The 14,831-nt window shown below is 38.0% G+C and overlaps 1 protein-coding gene across 1 annotated transcript; it reads left to right on the top strand.

Annotated features, from left to right (window-relative positions):
• Positions 1-475: 475 nt before the first annotated feature.
• Positions 476-13,532, top strand: LOC103702318 (glycerophosphodiester phosphodiesterase GDPDL3-like). Its single transcript, XM_008784686.4, has 9 exons — positions 476-817; positions 2,799-3,092; positions 4,426-4,541; positions 4,652-5,153; positions 6,389-6,427; positions 6,541-6,828; positions 8,460-8,599; positions 11,837-12,320; positions 13,014-13,532. Exons 1-9 carry the CDS (start codon positions 679-681, stop codon positions 13,313-13,315), a joined length of 2,304 nt encoding a protein of 767 aa, XP_008782908.2. The 5' UTR covers positions 476-678; the 3' UTR covers positions 13,316-13,532.
• The last annotated feature ends 1,299 nt before the right edge of the window (positions 13,533-14,831 follow it).

Genomic DNA, 14,831 nt, shown 5'->3' on the forward strand with positions numbered 1-14,831 from the left:
ATATTTTTTATAAAAATATTTAATTATTTAGAAAAATAAAACAAAAAATAAATTTATTATATAAAAAAATGAAAACAAATCAAAAGTGCAAAATGAGGAAGTTGTCATGAAGAGGAACAGTCTTAATCGGTTTGCACCCAAAAACGACTCGAACAAACCGCGTCCGGTCACCAAAAAAAAAAAAAAACCCGGTGTCCAGCTGGCTCCCTCTCCCAGTCCAAGAGATTATGACCACCACATGTTTTCCGGGCCCACCTCCAGCTGTGGCGATCCGACAGCCCACAGAGAGAAAAAGAGAGATGTATCGCCGCAACTTGCAAAGCCCCGCCAATCACCGCCCCCCTTCGACGCCATTATCGCATCCCGTGACCCCCGGTTATCGTCACCTGCCCTCTTATGTTTTCTCCAGGGCTCCAATAAAAAAGTCACCCAGAATCTAGAAGGCAACGAATAAGCCAACACGGGTTCCGGTGTTGCAAGAACCCAGCTGGAGTCCAACCCCACCACCTTCCCCTGACCCCCCTTTTCGCACTCGTCCTCTCTTTTTCATCCCAGCTCTCAAATCTCAGCTCAAATCTCCTCTTCTTGCCTCTCTTCTTCTGAACCGAGCTTAAAGATCGCTTCTTTTGGGCTGTGGTTCGGTAAAGGTGGGATCTTGGCGCTTGGATTGGTGTGACAATGTGGGGAAGTGGATTCGGGGGGTTGCTCTTCTCCTCCTCCTCCTGCCTTGCTGCTTTCCTCCTCCTACTGCTTTCGCTGGATCATCCGGGTCCGGTCACCGCTCAGACCCCCAAGAGCCCTTGGCAAACCTTGACTGGTACTAGTCGCTGTCCCCCACTATTTTTCTTTTCTTTCATGTTGTTCTCTGATTTTTTTTTCTTCTGATTTTGTTCTTGGATGGGTCGTTTAGTTTGATTTAGATAAGTGGGTGCAGAGAGAAAGAGAGAGTTGTTTTTTCTTTACGAACTCTTTTCTTTTAATTTGCTTAGGTTGCTATTCTTGTTGATGGGTTGCTACTTACTAGAAGTCAAGGCGTTTATCTATGTCTCTGATGTGGCTTTTTAAAGAAAACAGTTGAGCAAGAATTCAAGAAATGAGTTATAGGGTTTATGAGCAAAGGTGTGGAGTGGGCCTGTGCAAAGTGGAATTTTTTGGGGCATGCATCCCCTACGAGAGATTTGTTTTAGTAGAGTCAGTCGGAGGTTTCAGCTATATTTGAGGGCAATGCTGGTTTCAAAGAGTTGATCTCATTTGGATTCTATATATAGTTAGCATGAGTTTATCTCATCATACTGATTGCGTTAATTTGCTTGTAGTTACCATTTTCTTGTGTTTTTTTTCTCATTATTTTGGCCGTGAACGCATCAAATAATGTTATAGGATGTTGATGATCGGTCAAAATATTAACGTTTACCAGTTCCATCTTTTCCAATTATAGGTCATCAGGGGGATGACATATTATGTAGATATCCCTGATCAACAGGCTGTTTTGTATATATGTTGAGGAGCTAAGGGATTCTTAAAAGATTTAAATGATTTAATAATTTTTTGAGAAAATTAATGGTTTAATCTTGAATGATGCTCAACTCAAGGAACCTTCCCGGTTACTGACCTTCCTTGTTGAAAACTCTCATTCACTGGATTGGTATCTTGGAGTTGGGATTCCAAGGTGGTATTCTCTGTTAGCTCGTTATACAGGTTTTTAGATAATGGCAGCCTGCTGTGTCCCGTACCAAAGAGTCTATGGAATGGTGTTGCCCAATTAAAAATTGAAGTTTTCTTCTGGCTCTTGGTGAAGACAGACTCCTAACGGGGGATAATTTGCACCGAAGGGGATGGTTGGTGCTTATCAGTCTGCTATGCAAGAACTAGGGTGAGGATGGTCAACCATTTGTTCCGAGCTTGCCCACCAGTTTGAGCTCTTTTTGGAAAATACTCGAGCATCGATAAAGGTTTCCTGAGTACAGTTCACTAACTTTGGCATCGGGTTGGGAGAGAAGAGGGGGGGGGGGGTGAGGATGGTGAGAGAATGGGCAGGATGTGCTCCAGGGAAGTAAGATGCCTGTTTTGCTGGTTGGACCGGTCTGCACTTAGCAGGGTTGGGGGGAGGGGATAGGGGGTTGGGAATGTTGTGTTGTAATGGCAATTTAGGTCCTTCGGCTTTTTTCTGTGTGGGCTGTTAGCTTGCCTCTTGTACTTCTTTCACCGTATCCTCCTCTCTCATCTTGTACATCTTCTCTTTCCTTCATTTGTACATTTGCATTTCATTCCCTTGATGAGATGAGAGGTGGCACTCCCACCATTTTCAATTGTTTAGTAATTAAAGATAACTTTTATTAAATCAATGGTCAAATTTGAATAAAGGTAGTTTAGCAATTCTGTTGCTTCGGGTGTGGTACAATGCTTCTCTCAAGACAAATTTTGAGATTAAATGGATTAATTTGCTAGTCTTGTATGATTTTATTATTATTTTTATAACTTCAAGAATTACTGAGGTAGACTGATCGAAAGAAAACAATATTGGAAAAACCGTTATGACCTTTTTTATCCATCTGTCAGATGGAGTGCGGATAAAATTTTCCTATCCAATCAGCAACCAGGTTTATCTCTTCCCTAAATAAGTTCTGTTCTTCTAATCAAATGGCGTTATTTAAATTGGCTTTGACCTCAGGCTTAAGTGAATTCACCTAACTCTATTGAATTTTTAAGAAATTGAAATTAATCACCTTCTTAGGGGTTGAACTGTAATCTCTTCTTTGTTTTATGGAAATCTAACAAATCCACTTTCCATAATGCAGGTAATGCCCCAGTAGTAATAGCAAAAGGTGGTTTTTCGGGGATATTTCCTGACTCAAGTGATGCTGCTTACAAACTTACTTATATTGCTGGTTCATCTGATACAATCTCATGGTGCGATGTGCGGTTGACAAAAGATGGTGTTGGCATCTGTCTACCAGAACTTACAATTAATAATGGTACGAATATTCAGGTGGTTTATTCACAGGGGGAAAAGAATTACCTTGTCAATGGAGTTCCTACATCAGGGTGGTTTTCTGTGGACTACAGTATTAAAGACTTATCACAAGTTTCATGTAAGTTAAAACTGCTGAAAAGTTATTCATTTGCTCCTCTTCCATGTAAAAGTTGGAAAAAGAAAGGGAAGTTCATGTATTATGATGGATACTAATAATTGCATTTTTTTAAAGATTGTAACCCCACCCGAAGAACCAAAAGAAAAAGAAGAAAAAGAAAATAAAATCTATTTGTAGTTTTTTTTCCTGTTTATGCACTTATAGGAATGCCAATCAGTCAATCACTAAGTTAGTTGGCGGAAACTTCTCAGATTTATAGATGTGTGCAACTTATCAATTTACTGTAGACATGGTGGTTTGACGATGCTTTCTGTTAGTGCACAATGCCTTACCCTGGATGTTAACTTGTGCAAATCACTAAGTTAGTTGGAAATAACATATTTTATGCCTGTCTACCTTTTATTTTTACTATTAATGGTATGTAGCTGTGCTAACTATGCTGCACTAGAATAATAGTTTCGTATTGGAATGTTCAATAATCAGGACACAAGGCATTTTTAGGCTAAAGTAAGGTATTTTTCATATGATATTCTTTTCCACTTAACACCTTAGACTAATGTAAGGTATTCCCTAAGGGTAGGCATGAAACTCTGAACTGGCAATCTGTACAGTGGTTTGCACTGTTGCATCATGCCTGTAAGTTGTGAGCATGTTTTGTCCATTTTTGTGTTGCAATACAACAGTATGCCATCGGGGATGGGCACATATAGAGGCAATTGCCATGTACAGCAGATGCAAAACCTTTAGTTATAGCAAGACAACAGTATGCCATCGGGGATGTACAGCAGATGCAAAACCTTTAGTTATAGCAATCAGTACAGTGGTTTGCACTGTTGCATCATGCCTGTAAGTTGTGAGCATGTTTTGTCCATTTTTGTGTTGCAATACAACAGTATGCCATCGGGGATGGGCACATATAGAGGCAATTGCCATGTACAGCAGATGCAAAACCTTTAGTTATAGCAAGACACAACCCACTTCTAACTGGGCTGGCTTACATCCTACAATGGGTTGGTGGTGATGGATTTGTATATTTAAGAGAAATTTGTGCATAGACTAATGGGAAGAAGTTTAGATCTGCAATTCTGGTAAAATTTGATTTATCTTGGTTTTGATGTTTGTCTTGTAGCATCATTTCATTTTTATTTCCTGTTTGTCATATAATAGAAATTTGGAAGTTTGAGTTTATTTGCTATTGCTTATGTTATGTTTGTCTTGCTATATGCGGTTTAGCAAACTGAGGAGCTAAATCTTTTGCATGTTAACAAAATTATCTGTCTGCACTTTTAAACTTGTTTGACTAATATTCTGACAGTTTTCACAACCTGAGCAGTAATTCAAGGTGTTTTTTCTCGAACGGATAAATTTGACGCTAGCTTGTTTCCTATCCTTGCTGTTGAAGATGTGCAGAAACAAGTTAGGCCACCAGCCCTTTGGTTGAATATACAGGTCTGTTGTCGGTAATGTTGCTTGCATTGTGTGCTCTAGCACTCTTTCTTGTTCTGATAACTTAAGTTTCTTACTAATTAAAAATTTATTTGTTGCCTCTCATATTGCAGCATGATATGTTCTACCGGCAGCATAATTTGAGTATGAGAAGCTATCTTCTTTCTCTATCAAAGCGTGTTATTCTGAGCTATGTCTCATCGCCAGAAGTGATTTTTCTTAGCAGCATAGCCGGAACATTCAAAAGAACCAAAACAAAGTTCATTTTCCGCTTCCTCGATGAAGCCACCATTGAACCCTCTACAAACCAGACATATGGTGCACTATTAAAAAATCTCACCTTTATCAAGACATTTGCCTCGGGAATTCTCGTTCCAAAGCAATATATTTGGCCTGTAACGTCTGATCTCTATTTACAGCCTTACACCTCTGTTGTCCTTGATGCCCATAAAGAAGGACTGGAAGTATATGCTTCGGGCTTTGCAAATGATGCACAATTTAGCTATAATTACAGCTATGATCCATTAGCTGAATATCTTTCTTTCATTGACAATGGGATCTTCTCTGTTGATGGTGTTCTGACGGACTTCCCTATAACTGCATCAGAGGCCATAGGTGATGTAATTTGTTTCATGCACATGTTTGATAGTGCTGCTCAAACCAATATCCTTTTATTGAAATGGTTCTATGGAAACTTAGATTCCCGACCCTCTAAAATGCTTTTTTCATAGTAAGATAATAAAGATAATTCCATGATGATCAAACCATGCTTTTAGTGGCCAATGCTATCTTTAGTACCTTCCACAAATCACTTGATTTTTGATGTATTGTTGCTCAGTGATTGCTAGAACTAGTGTTACTTGGATGTTTCTCAAATATACCAAGTGCTATCTCAATTATGATGGCTTTTTTGTTTTAACATAATATGGAGATAGTTTTATACAAGGATATGTAATTTATTTGAAATTGTTATGGTGTCTTAACTTATTTTTTGTGCTATTTTCTGAACATGGTTACCAAGATGTCCCTTCTAAAGCCAGAACATGTATTTGATCTGTTTTGTCCTGTTATAAACTTCATTTCTCAAATAAGAAAATTCATATTAATTTCATAAAAAAAGAGCATGACATTAAACCAATATAGATTTTCATGTGAAATGTGTTTCTGACTTTTGACCACTGATTTCCTTTTGATCGAAAACTGTGACAGCTTTTCGTACTTTTTACTACCACACAAAAAGTTATACTTCATGCGAAGCTTGAAAATATAGATGCTCGTAATTTTTTTATTGGCGAGGAGAAAAGGAATTTTTTATGAACAGTAGGATCAAGGCCCCATGCGATCCTTATACACAACCAATCAACACTAGAACTCTAGCAAGAGGAGTAGAAAAATTTGACTAGCAACGCAAGCAGCAGGAGATTAAGCAAACTCACCCAGACTAATATGTAACAGGGCAGTATTATAGTTCATTTCTAATGCACATAAAATATTCTATACTGGAAATTGGTTAAATTCAGAAATCATAATTGACGCTATCGGCTTATGATGTTAGAGACTTGTTATGTATAGTTGAAGTTGTTTGAGCCACTCATTTAGAGGCAAACTGAAGTAAGACAGACTATAAGTAGGGTGAATTTTTGAAACTTTTGTTTTTGTCTGTTCCAAACTTGCTTTCTTTTACTTCCTCATCTTCTTATCTGGCTTTTGTGATGTTCAGTCATAAATTTTTGGAATTTATATAGTTTTGATTGATTATACTTTATAATTGATGATAAGATCTCTACAATATGTGCTTTAATTATAGTAGATCTCATTTCTAATGTTGATGCACTTCATTATTCTTGCAGGTTGCTTTTCTCAGACAAAAGCAAACAGCTCTGAACATGGTAGGTGAACTTTTATCTATTTCCTTAACATCTAGTTTTGAGGACTTTCTGTCACTGTATGCTTCAACATTGCCATACTCTGCCTATATTCTTACACTTAATATGTGCTTCAGGAAAACCTGTAGTTTTCTCACACAATGGAGCTAGTGGAATGTATGCTGATTGTACCGATCTGGCTTATCAACAAGCTGTTAAAGATGGTGCAGATTTTATCGATTGTCCTGTTCAAGTGACACAAGATGGCACGCTTATATGCATGAGCTCTATAAACCTCATTGATGTTACTACAGTCACAACATCGCCTTTCAGTTCTCTTTCTTCTGTTATCCCAGAAATTCAGGATGGTCCTGGGATTTTTACCCTTAACTTAACATGGGAAGATATTTCAAAGAACTTGAAACGTAAGTTGATGCTTTCCTTTTGGCTTGCTGATTATATGCTTAAACTCTTCGCAGTTCGTGAGGGAAAAGAGTGATGACATAGCTAGAATAGAAATATATGAAGAAGAATACTTCACTGTTGTTGGATTATCTCATAAACTTGCAAGCTTATTTAGTGCTGCATTGTTAAGTTTCACTAGGAAAATGCTTATAACCTCGTCTATTATGTTTGCTTCTGTCTTTTCTAGGAAAATTCACAAGTTCACTCTTAATAGCTTGTCAACAGTAAAGAGGCTCTTTGTAGATTATTTTTGTTTGCCTAATTTATGTCAACAATATCACAACTTGGAAGGGTAATAGGCTTCGCATATATCTAATCAAGAAGAGAACAATATACTTTTATTCTATTATATTATATAAGCAAACTCCCCAAGATGTCCTTCTATCCAAAGTGGGCATTCAACATTATCTCAGATGAGAAGGGAAGCAGGGATGCTCAAACAAGAGAGTCTAAGGAAAGAAAGAAATTACAAGGAAAAAAAAAAGAAATGTATTTCAGACTTCAACTACATGTCCGACAGTCATGACATGTGAGTTTCTTGAATGTCGTATTAAATAGATACACTCTGCACCCCGCGGGTGCACTCTAATAAATGGCGAACAAATAATATATAAACTAAAAATGGTGAGGATATCAAATCTATTTCAATTTATGGGACCATCGCCATCCATCAAATGCTCTTTTTTGAATAAACAACGGGCATTTCACATGCATGAACATCTATATCAATACTTACACCACTGGTTTTGAAAATAATAGAACATATAATGCAAATCAGGGGCATGAGGTTTGTCACTATAATCGAACTAGTTTGTTGTGACTAACAAGAACATTGCTGTGATTTTTGCATATATGAACCAAAACAATACAACCAAGATTATGAAGGCACATATTTTTTAACTTGCTTCACCTACTGTGTGACAATGTTGATGTGCTAGAATAGTCCAAGAGCGATTTCCACCAATTATATGTAAAAGAAAAGGACCATAATACATAAGTCTCTAGACTGCCAATACAAATCCTAGTTGTGTCTTTTCCAACATGAGGTGCCAAAGGCAGATCCGGATCTGCCCTTGAACCCTTGAATTCGATGACAAATAAGGCATAATAACTTGTATATTAGCAAGCAGAAAGAAATGACAAAGAATTACTTCTGTCCCGCCCTTGGAAATCTCCCGGTGTTCCAACCTAAAACCTCCTCCATTTGGAAGGGGTTGGGGATGCAAACGACTGAGCTTCCAAATCTCAATGTGGAAGAAGTCTTGCTAGAGGCTTGATGGAGTACTATTTCCTGATGTGTTCTGCTGCTAGTCATTCACTCTTCAACTAGACAAAAGAATTCAGAAGAATCAAAACTCGATCTTGACGAGATGGAACCAGTTCTTCACGTTCTAGAAAGCATTATCTTTTTCGACTTATCATCTACTAAGTCTTTATGTTTCAAGTCTGGTTTTGTGGTTCCCTTCATCTCATATTTGGAAATTGTAAAATTTTTGTTTCTATAAAGACTGTCCTTAGATATGACATAAGTAATTCTTTCCCTTTTTTTAAAGAATTTTTCAATAATAGCTGTTCTCTCTGTCTATTGCAGCCACCATATCAAGCCCAGAAATAAAGTACCAATTGCACCGGAACCCTCGATATAAAAATGCAGGAAAATTTATGAGGTTATCTGATTTTCTGGATTTTGCGAAGGACAAGGCTCTATCTGGAGTTTTGATCAGCATAGAGGTAATATTATCTGCATGATATTTCATGTTCAATATTAATGAAATACACCTGAACACTACTGGTTATTGCCAGCTGCATCCAAGTTTCTTTTTATTTAAGGGTCAGAAAAGCTGATCTGGCCTAAAAACTTTGACCTGTTTTTGATTGGGCTGGGTTTGTGCCAGGGTTTTTTGGTTTGACTGCATGTTAAACGGGCTGGGCATGGGTCAGGGCTTTGACTTGATTCAAGTCAGAAGGGTCAGGACAGCAGGGTTTAGGTTCAATCATGACCCTGAGATAAGGATTTTAAGAGTGGTGCATCTCCTTTTGATACTAGTTGTTTAGTTCACCTCGGATTCAAGTCAGCAAAAGTTGTAAGATTTGGGCCAGGCAGGCTAGGTTAGGTTGGTTTAGGCCTTTGGGATTTGGTTGTAAAGAATGGAGTAGGTTATGTGTTGGTGGTTGGCTCAGGGGGGGGGGGGGGTCGACCTGAGTGGTTATGATTTAAAGGGTTTTGATGTAATGTCGGGCTAGGTCGGGTATTGGTCTAGATGTAATGTTATTATGTCAATTGACCCAACCAGAAAGTAACCATGATCGCCCTATTACCACCTTTAGAACTACTTTTTCATTTTACTGTCTTATTTTGTTTATTTTATGTATTACTGTTATGACAATACTGTCAGCTGCATCAAGGTTCTGTGATATCCAATTTTTGTAGAAAACTGTAATTACTTGATGTGAACACCAAAATTTCAGAAGTTGAGAATAATTCATCATAGGCGTGACGAACTTATGAATCAAGATAACCCAAAGCTCCAAGCCCTCTGTCTCTCTCTGACCATTCACTTTTAAATACTCCCTTTTATAATTCCACATCCTTGGTTCAGGCCTTGGGAGAGAAACAATAGAAGGGAACCAGGAAAAGGGTAGTGCATTTTCTATTATTATAATTAGTTTAAGCAAATTCGGATGACCTCAAGTCCATCCATCTTAGTATCATGTTCATGGCACATGCCCAGGACATGTTGTTTTTTACTACAAATCCTGGTCCGTATGGAGGTATCCTTGCATAAATACACATACATACATTACATATGTGCATCTCTATACATCTTCACATGCATTTGTTTGTACTCATGTACATTTCCATGCACTGTGTTAAAATGTAGATGTGTTTTCATCGTGGTTCATCACAATATACCTAAGTCCCTTCTAAGCATAGGCCATGTTGCACTGGGGCTGGTTTTAGCTACTCATTTCAGATCTCTGCTATATGCTTATAAAGGCAGTCCCAGAGGCCATTGTTGCACTAGGGCTGGTTTTAGCTATTCTGATTTCATCTCTCTGCTATACAAAGCAAGCATATACTTTGCACTGCCCCACTTTAGAACCTCACAAGTGGGTAGCATAAGGAACACAAAACATGTATGTGTAATTCTTTTGTTCGAGCCACCGTGAAACCAATCATTGGTGCAAATGGATTAACCATATACTCAATCTAAACCATTTCACAACCTAGCAATGGATCCCATTTCTCTTGGTCCTTAACAAATCAAGATCCTATCTTCTCTTTTGTGATCCACGAAGTGGCAGAATGCTTGCAATATGGTGCTTGTGTTCTGAAGCGTGCAGCTGTGAAGTAGGGCTTGAACCATTCTTTGTCTATGTAGGCCAAGAATCAGACTGGGTCAAGCATGCAGTCCAAGGTCAAAGCCCAAGATTGATGCCTTTGGCATCTCATGGATGTGCATTGCTTGAATTCAGAATTTTACAGGAAAGGAAATCGAACTTTCCATAAGAACTAGGTATTTAACATGACTGTCAAGACTTGTATGAGGTATTAGCAATTTTGCATGTATACCTCCTGAAAAGTGCTTACTTGCTTATTTACCTCTCCTAAAGTAAAAGTACTCCTTGAAAGTCTGAAATTTACATGTACATCCATTCATAAATCTGAGCTGCACAAATATGATCCTTTAAAATGAAAAAAAAATCTGTATACATGTCCCAGTAATTAAATGACATCAAGGAAAAATTAACATTACCATATCATGTGGCCCTTTGAATGGCTTATATCAGTCAAAGAATGAAAGCTGCATATATATCATTAGCAAGAATTTCAAATATGGCCCTCAATTTTCTTTTTTCTAAATTGTATAATAAACAAGATGGTTAATGGCTATGCTGAGATTTCCTCTGACTTTAACTCAGCCAGAGTAAGCTTAGAATTTAAAGGTTATCACAACATGATGGTAACCGTGTTTATTAGCCTTCTTTTGCTTTCATAACATGGATAATAAAACTGACTAGAACATTTTTCATTTATATTAGTGAGGTCTGCATCCTCAAATTCAGGTCAGATTCCTTTTCTAGTGAAAATAGGTTACAGTTTTTTAAAAGTGACTAGCAAGAAAATCTCATCAAAACCAAAATTATCCTGGAACTAGATCTCGACTCTTACATGAGCATTGCCTTCTGTTATGTCTCCTAATTCCTCCTGGATTGGCAGATATGTGTGATCAATCTTGCTTGAAAAGCAAAGTTTTAGTTTAACCAATCCGTTTCAAGACTTGAACATCATCGAAACCCCATTTTAAGGGGATGTGGTGAACCCCTTGAGGGTTGTGGTACCCATATATATCTCCAGAAGTTATCCAAATTTCGAAAAAAGAGCACTAAAATTGGATGCCCGACTAAGTTTATTGCCTCTGGAAGTTAGGCTGCAAGATTAAATCATTACCAGAATCAGATTTTTAGATAGGTAAAATTTACTAGGACATGACATATAATGAGTTCCATGGGCAAGCTAATAGAAAGCAATACCATCTTTAGTCATCATGCTCTCTCAAACAGTCACATAGAGCACCAGACAAAAATCCTAGTTTTGTGTTAAATTTCAGGATTTTAGAAAGCGAGGTGTATCAGGTCATGGCTTCTGAAGAATTCTATGAGGAACCTGATTATAGTAGACACCAACTTTGGTCGTGCACTTTTAGAGAGCCACGTAAAGCTTTCAACAAAAATCTTCTAGTCCCTGATTTCCTGGAAACTGAAATACCAAAGGCATGCTAATAGTGTTGTTAACATCTTCTAAATTCTGCAACTTTATCTCATCATACTGGCTGTTTACCAAGCATTGGAAATCTGTGTTTATGGAAAAATCTGGAGAATTTGATTGTTTGCTGTAATGATCTTCACTAGATGCATATGAGCCTTATATATCATTGATGATCTTTGTTGCTTTTATTGCCACAGAATGCTGCATTTCTTGCAGAGAAACTAGGATATAGTGTCACAGATGGTGTTATCAAGGCATTAAAAGATTCAGCTTACAACAATCAAACTGTTCAGGAAGTTATGATTCAGTCCTCAAATAGCTCAGTTCTGGTCAAATTCAAGGAGCAAACGAAATATAAGCTTGTTTACATGGTTGATGAATCCATTAGAGCTGCTGCACCTTCCTCAGTAGCGGACATCAAGCAGTTTGCTCATTCAGTGGCTGTCAGCAAGCAATCCATATTTCCTGAAAGCCAGCAGTTTGTTATCGAGCAAACTGAACTTGTGAACAAGTTGAAGTCTGCTGGCCTGAATGTATATGTATATCTGCTGATGAATGAGTTTGTGTCTCAACCGTGGGACTTCTTCTCAGATCCAATAGTAGAGATCAATCAATATGTTCAGGGAGCTTATGTAGATGGCATCATCACCGATTTCCCAGGGACAGCTGCAGCATACAAAAGTAAGTATTGCTTGTTCACTATGTCTTCATTTTTTTTTTTGTTTGAATTTCTGTTCTTATCTGCAATTGTAGGTATGGTTGTACTTATGGAACATAAGATGGATAAAAATATTTGTCTAGTCTTGCTACTAATCTAGGGGCTAAAAAGGCTTGCACCCATGTAGATCAGAAATTCTGTTGATAACTTAAAACCCTACTAGAGAATGCTGTTGATATGATCCCTTTCTCTATACTATCGGTCTCCTTAGATGGCATCAAATGTGCCTTGACTTTGTGATACGCAATTACATACAGTACGTAAATTTGTATGCAGATAGGTTTATATATGTATGTAGTCTTCTCCATATTTGGATAGCACCGATCTGTATTTATTTACGGTGCTCTCTGTGATGCTTCTCCTAGCAAAAACTATCACTGAATTCCAGTGCAGACATCATGAAGTTATTTGCATATGACTTACTAATTTTATTTAGAACATTATTCGATACAAGGGTTCTCAGTCCTCGCAACCCAACGAGCTCCCTGTTATGTGTTTATTGCCTAAAAAAATCAAATGGTTTCATACTATGATGGTACGAGTAACATGTAATCTGAAAGAGTGCAAATGCCTGATGATGGTTTTGCATCAACTGCGCCATCTTGGCTTGCTGTTTTCATTTCATCTTGAACTAAGAGGTGCTTGGGTTTGTGCAGGAAATGCTTGTTCAAAATTGGGTGATAAAGCACCAAATTATATGCTTCCAGTTCAAGTCGGAGGCCTGCTGGGACTGATGACTCCTGAGGCACTGCCACCTGCACTCGCTCCCATGCCGGTCCTGGAAGCTTCTGATGTGGTGGAGCCACCTCTAATGCCTGCTTCAGGTAGGCCATCGGCCGGCGCTGGAGAGAATGCAGGGGCTCCTGCTTCACAGCCTTCGGGTGAGCCACCACGATCTATCGCTGCCTCGGTTGTCGTATCTTTGGCGATGCTATGTGGATTTTTTGTGCTTATTTAAGATGTAACGCACGGCCATTTTGAGCACAGCATCGAAGGACTTAGCCGTCGCAGAATCAAGCTACCCATCCTGTTATATAAGTTCTTGCCGGCAATTCTTTTTTCCTTTTGGTATTTTTTGATTACTTTCTGCTGGTTCTCCTTATGTTCTGTATCGCCCGAATATGAAGCAAAAGAATATATTCGTTTCACAAATTTAATGGTTTTGTGAATGGTTATATAGGTATTGTTTGGATATATGACGTATGAATGTTTTTCTAGGTCGAGCACATATAGCTTGCGTCGATGAAATAAGCGCACCGGGTTCTCTTATATACAAACTGCCTCCGATGAGGTTGATGCTTTGACGTTGGAGTTTCTGTAGTAAATACTAAGGCCCTGTTTGGAGGAGCTATTGGCAGTAGAGCTGTTGGAAGTAGATCTGTCTGAAGTAGAGCTGTTATAAAAAGCTGTTTGCTGTTTGGTAACTATATTCGTAAAGTGTTGTGGTACTTTGTTTTGTGTTTGGTAAACAAACTAGGAAAGTACTTTTGTATGACAAAATTACCATAAAGAACATTGCATAGTATTATACAACAGAATATAATAAAATATAACATATATTAATACATAAATATACGATGTAGTATAATATTTTTGTAATATAAAATAATATTATTATAATATAGCATAATAGTAATATAATTATTAGAGTAAATTAATATTTGGTAATATAACATAATATTAAATTATTTAACATAACATATTAGTGTATTATGATATAATGTAATATATATTATATTTATAGTATAATACAATAATAAAGACATAAAATATTATAATTATTAGTATAAATTAATTTCTCATAATATAATATCATATTAAATTATTTAAAATAACATATTAATGTATTATAATGTAATGTAATATAATATAATATTTATAGTATAATACAATAATAAAGGTATAAAATATTATAATTATTAGTGTAAATAATTAATAATGTTGAAATATATTTATTTATTATCTTATTTATTCATTCATTCATTTATATAAATATTTATTTATTTATTTATTTTATTTTTTAAATTTTCTTTTCTTTTCTTTTCTTTTTCCTTTTCTTTTCCTTTTCTTTTTTTTTTCTTCTCTTCTTCTCCTTCCTTCCTCTCCCCCGTTCTCCTTTCTTCTCCTCCCGTGCGGCCGGCGGCGCTGGAAGGGGGCCAGGCCGCCGCGGCCGCGGGAGGGGGCCGGGCCGGGGCCGGCGGCCGGCGGCGGCCGCGGGAAGGGGAAGACCACCTATCTTCCCCTTCTTCGGCACCTCCCCACCATGGGGGCGGGGGAGAGGAAGGGGGTGCGACGGCGGGGCCTCGCAGACGCGGGAGGGGGGCCGTGGGACCTCCTTCTTCTTCGGCACCGTCCCTTTCTGTGACGGGGATATCATCGCCGGCGGCGGCCGCGGGAAGGGGAAGACCACCTGTCTTCCTCTTCTTCGGCACCTCCCCACCATGGGGGCGGGGGAGAGGGAGGGGGTGCGACGG

Source organism: Phoenix dactylifera, chromosome 7 (assembly GCF_009389715.1).
Source record: "Phoenix dactylifera cultivar Barhee BC4 chromosome 7, palm_55x_up_171113_PBpolish2nd_filt_p, whole genome shotgun sequence".
Lineage (NCBI taxonomy): Eukaryota > Viridiplantae > Streptophyta > Magnoliopsida > Arecales > Arecaceae > Phoenix > Phoenix dactylifera.

Excerpts from the sequence above, each read along its gene's own strand:
- LOC103702318 (XM_008784686.4), top strand. The coding sequence starts at position 679 with ATGTGGGGAAGTGGATTCGGGGGGTTGCTCTTCTCCTCCTCCTCCTGC. Across the intron at positions 5,154-6,388 it reads AACTGCATCAGAGGCCATAG|GTTGCTTTTCTCAGACAAAA; the intron begins GTGATGTAATTT and ends TTATTCTTGCAG. Across the intron at positions 6,428-6,540 it reads AGCAAACAGCTCTGAACATG|GAAAACCTGTAGTTTTCTCA; the intron begins GTAGGTGAACTT and ends TATGTGCTTCAG.